At 32.8% G+C, this 5,116-nt stretch overlaps 1 protein-coding gene across 1 annotated transcript; it reads left to right on the forward strand.

The window, feature by feature from the left end:
* The first annotated feature begins 1,433 nt into the window (after window positions 1-1,433).
* Window positions 1,434-3,462, forward strand: LOC140982019 (pentatricopeptide repeat-containing protein At5g59600). The gene has a single exon (XM_073448439.1). It carries the CDS (start codon window positions 1,691-1,693, stop codon window positions 3,260-3,262), a length of 1,572 nt encoding a protein of 523 aa, XP_073304540.1. The 5' UTR covers window positions 1,434-1,690; the 3' UTR covers window positions 3,263-3,462.
* The last annotated feature ends 1,654 nt before the right edge of the window (window positions 3,463-5,116 follow it).

Below are 5,116 nucleotides of genomic sequence, written 5' to 3' on the forward strand. Positions count from 1 at the left end.
TGTAAGTATTACTTGAGTATGCATAAGATATAAAGTATACGGTGATAAGAAGCAAACAAGCACATACATTTTACTAGATATTGACCAAAATAAGTAAAAAGATCTAGAGACAATGATAAAGTGTGATACAAACAATCAAACAATAAGGACTAACAAGTTCAATGGAATTCTATTTCATACAAAAAATAAAAGAAAAAGAATAAAGAAACGCCTTCAAGTTCAAGTTTTTATATACTCACAACAAAAATTTAACAAAAACAAAAAAAAATACAAAAAGCCTAAATGAAAGAATTTACCAAAAAAAATTAGTAGGCTCTTGAATTGGTCTATTTACAGTAAAAATAGCTTTCTTTTTTTTTTCTTTTTTTTCCCAAGGTAATTAATTTACTTATTTTTATTTATTTGGCCTTTTGGTGATCCTAACCAATAAGATGAAAATATGAAATCTTTACACTGTCGCTTTGCGCTAAGCACACTTTGTTTGGCATATAAATATATTATTTCAACTGCTATTCAAAATAATTGTACTACTTTCTCAATTATAACTAATTTTGACGAAAGCTATTCTTTTCCTTATGAAATTGTTGAAATATTATTAATTTATCTAGCAATATAATTGATACGATATGATTTGGTTTGAATTTGTATCTAAAACTAACAAAACATTAGTTGCACACTCCTAGATTAGATGTATGTAAGTATTTTATGAAAAGAACTATAACATATGAATTGCTATAACAGTTAGTATACCAACGACTAGAAAGCTTCTCAAGTGTTATTTCAAATGGCGCCATCTTTTTTTCTCTCAGATTCGTGGAAAATCCATCAACTCACCATGATTTGAATATATAGAAATCATAATATATTTTTTTATCAAATCAATAACGATTCAAGAAAAGATTCATACCTTTGAAATTTGCAGAAACCCTCGATTTGTCTTTAGAGAGAAGAAAACACCGTCTTTTGAGTGAGAAAGAGAGATATATGGGTGAGAATGAGAAAATGCCGTCTTTTTATTTTATTAAAAGTCTACCAAAATCTTAGTGTGAGTAGAAGACAATTTTTTAGTTTTTATAGTTGTACCTAGAGTTTTAAGGTTTGTACATAGAGAATTATATTAGAATCATTGTAAATTTATGGAAATATTGGATACCTATAGATTTTTAAAAAGTCAAGTTTGAATACCACTATACTTTTCATGACTCTAGAAAAATCTAATTTGGATACCACAAAACTTTTATAGAGTTTATAAAAGTCTATGTTCAATACCTCTAGACTTTTAAATTCTATAAAAGTCAATAAAAGTAATTAAATTTCCAAGGTTGAATACACCCCCTAAATGTATCATTTTTCAAATTCTAAACAGCATAAAAATATTAAAATTGCAATAACTAACTGTCTCCTACAAATCTACAAACAAAAATAATCTCATTATCAAGTTTAAGCGCTTTGAAACTAAAGTGAGTTATTTCTTTCTTTAAACAAAGAAAGTAAAGTGAGCGCCAAGTACCGTTTAGAACGCTGGTCCGGACAAGAGAAATTGAATTTCAGCGGATTTCTATTTCCCGGCTCAGACTGAATTTTCGAGTTCAAGAGAAGCAGCTGATCATGAAAGGAGAGAGTTGGAGTTGCTGTGGTGAGTGAATTTGTTAATGGGATGAAAGTCATCGATTGTATCTTTTGCGCATAGATGCACATTCCCTTTGCATACGATAATTTAATTCAAATATACACCAAAAATCGAGCTTTCAAACTAGGAAAATCACTTCATGCCCACCTGATAATCAATGGATCGTTTCGTTCCTCCAACATTGCTTCCAAGCTCATACCGTTGTACACACGGTGCAAGCAGTTAGCTACTGCGGGGAAAGTGTTCGACAGAATTCCAAGGTCAGTGGTGCATGGTTGGGTTGCTCTCATAGGATCATATTCGAGAGATGGCTATTATCAGGAGGCCATGCATGTGTTTGCAGAAATGCTGAGGGAAGGGTTTAAGTGTGACAGAATCGTTCTTCCTAGTGTTCTGAAAGCATGTGGGCACCTTTGTGATAATAGAACCGGAAAAAAATTACATTGTGTCGTCTTGAAAAGTGTGTTTGAGGTCGATGCATTTGTAACATGTGCATTGATAGATATGTATTCCAAATGTGGGGTGGTTGAATGGGCCAGAAGTGTGTTCCATGGCATGGTGGAGAAGGATTTGGTAGCTGTGAATGCTATGGTTTCAGGTTATGTTCAAAATGGTTTCCCTGAAAAAGCATTGGGCTTGATTGATGAGATGAAATTATTAAGAATTATACCTGATATTGTTACATGGAACACATTGATCTCAGGGTTCTCACAAGCTAATGATAACATTATGGTTCACAAAATATTCCAAATTATGGATGCCAATGGGATTAAGCCAGATGTGGTGACCTGGACTGCTGTCATTTCCGGTTTGGTTCAAAACTTTAGAAATGAGGAGGCGTTTGCTACATTTCGGCAGATGTTGGAAGCGGGTATTCTCCCTACACCAGCCACCATAAGTGGTCTATTGCCTGCTGCTGCTACTATGGCAAATCTGGGGCATGGCAAGGCAATTCATGGTCACTCAGTGGTAATGGGATATGAAGGGAACCTATTTGTAAAAAGCGCACTAGTGGACATGTATGCTAAAAGTGGGTCGATTTCTGAAGCTAGATCATTGTTTCTAAAGATGTCTGAACGGAATTCTGTTGCCTGGAACTCCATGATATTTGGCTATGCAAATCATGGATACTGCAATGAAGCAATTGCACTTTTCAAGAAAATGCTGAGAGTGGCAGAAAAAGAACTGGATCACTTGACTTTCACTGCGGTTCTTATGGCTTGTGCTTATTCTGGGATGGTGGATCTTGGGGAAAGTTTATTCCAGCTAATGCAGGAAAAATATCAGATCATGCCAAGATTAGAGCATTATGCTTGCATGGTGGATTTATTGGGAAAAGCAGGAATGATTTCTGAGGCCTATGGGTTTATTCGGACAATGCCTATTGAGCCTGATTTATTTGTGTGGGGGGCTTTTTTAGGAGCATGTAGGCAACATGGATGTGTGGATATGGCGGAAATAGCTGTGAAACAATTGGCAAAGCTGGAACCTAAGAGTGCTGGAAGCAGTGTGCTGTTGTTTAGTTTATATATGGATTCAAATAAGTTGGAAAATGCTCTCAAGGTGAAGAAGGTGATGAAGAAAAGGAAACTGAGAAATTTTCCTAGCTGTAGTTGGATTGAAGCGATGTAATATGAAATTCTTATATTGTGCCATTTATTTTAGGCTTTGGAGATGTTTCTATTAATAATTCCCCGAATGATGTGGAATGTCAAATATAATTTTAGAGATTGCAAACACCACCTAAATGTAAGAGATCGTCATACAATGGGTTTTTTTTATCAGTCTTTTAGAAGCTTGAATTTGTATACGATAAATATGGATAAAATTCAGGTGATTTCTTGGATAGAGTTTCACAATCATATGACTTGTTTTGCAACAACTTCTGCAACTCTTCAAAACTAAAGACTTATTTAAAACATTAATCTTTAAGAATTCAAGTGTAAAGCTCGATGAAAAAGGTTAAATTAGATGTCCAACAAATTAATTTGTGGTTTGGGTTTTATTTACTTTTATATAAAAACAATCTATATTTTAATAAAAATTTTACGATTTATCCAATTATGACATTTATTTTATTTGTATATTCATACAAGCTGTATAGATAAAATCCTTGAATATACTATAACTACAGTGAGATTTGTCTCTCAATATAAGATCATGAAACTCATTATGAATCATCCTAGTCGATTCAACCGCCTAAAATAAGGATAAATGTTTCTTGAGCTTGAAACTAGCATCTGTAATGTAAACGACATGTTTATTTAGTAAGGGCATGTAGATGTTCATTCATTTAGACGAGTGATCATTTAATGATGCACTGAATAAGCACTCTCGGATTTCCAAGTAGTTATAACTTATCGAGGAGAATAGTGCAATAGTGCAATGAATATCTAGTCAGAATAAGACATACATTTTGGAAAGGTGTTAACTCAGTTGAACATACCATGTCACTATTATTACTCAAAGATATAACGATCATTATTGAATTCATTTGCAACCTCAAAATACTAATGGTTATAGATTTGATATGGATATATGAGTTAAAAGGACCGTATTATACAATAAGCATAACGTAAGGTTCTTACAGGCACCATCAGTGATACATAGGAAATCATGGGACGATGCTACTAGACGTTGTGAACTCGCGTCTAGCTGTATTCCCGAACCATTGAGGGTCACACAAGTATCGAATTTTGTGTTCTCGTCGAGATAGTTAAATTCAAATAGCTGAATTTGATGACCGTAGTTTGATGAATATAAAACAGATTGCTTATAAAGGAGTTTATAAGTTGATTTCATGTAAAGAAATATGTGGAAGTAAGCTTAACAGCTAATTAAGTCAGGAGAGTAGAAATGTCTTTTTTTAATGAAGGAGTTCACAAAACTAGCAGCTGTCAAAAATAGATCAGTGGAAAATTTTGTCCTATATCGGTGCTATCTGATCGTCGATCAGGTTTATAATGAGTTCATAATTATTTATTTTGTAAATTTAGAATCTACTAATTAAATACTAATATTAGTAGTGGTGATTACTAAGTGCAAAATTCTCATGAAATATTCTAGAAAAGTCTAGAATATATTGACTAATTAATTAAGTAAATAAATAAAAGTTATTTAATTTAAAACATAAATGAATTAATATATATACATATGCGTGGATATGGATATGTAGATAGTTATTGTATTATCAAAAGTTGATACTGATTTAATTATGAATGATATTTCAAGACCAAAAAATACATACATGAGAAGTTCTGCATAATGAAATTCTTGTACCTTTATTTAAGTAAGATTCCTGATTAGATATTAAAACTTAGATATATTCCATCAAAAGTTATTTAAATAATATAATCCTTACACACAAATTTTTTCCAACAAAAATTTCTCTATCTCTCTCCAAAGATTTTCACCCACGTCAATTTTTGAGGAAAAATATTTTTGCCTCCATTCTACAGCGTCACCGCTCCGACGTCGCCGCAGCAC

The sequence above is a fragment of the Primulina huaijiensis genome, chromosome 1 (genome assembly GCF_012295235.1).
Source record: "Primulina huaijiensis isolate GDHJ02 chromosome 1, ASM1229523v2, whole genome shotgun sequence".
Taxonomy (NCBI): domain Eukaryota; kingdom Viridiplantae; phylum Streptophyta; class Magnoliopsida; order Lamiales; family Gesneriaceae; genus Primulina; species Primulina huaijiensis.

What these genes read in the sequence shown, in the direction of transcription:
- LOC140982019 (XM_073448439.1), top strand. Translation starts at nt 1,691, where the DNA reads ATGCACATTCCCTTTGCATACGATAATTTAATTCAAATATACACCAAA.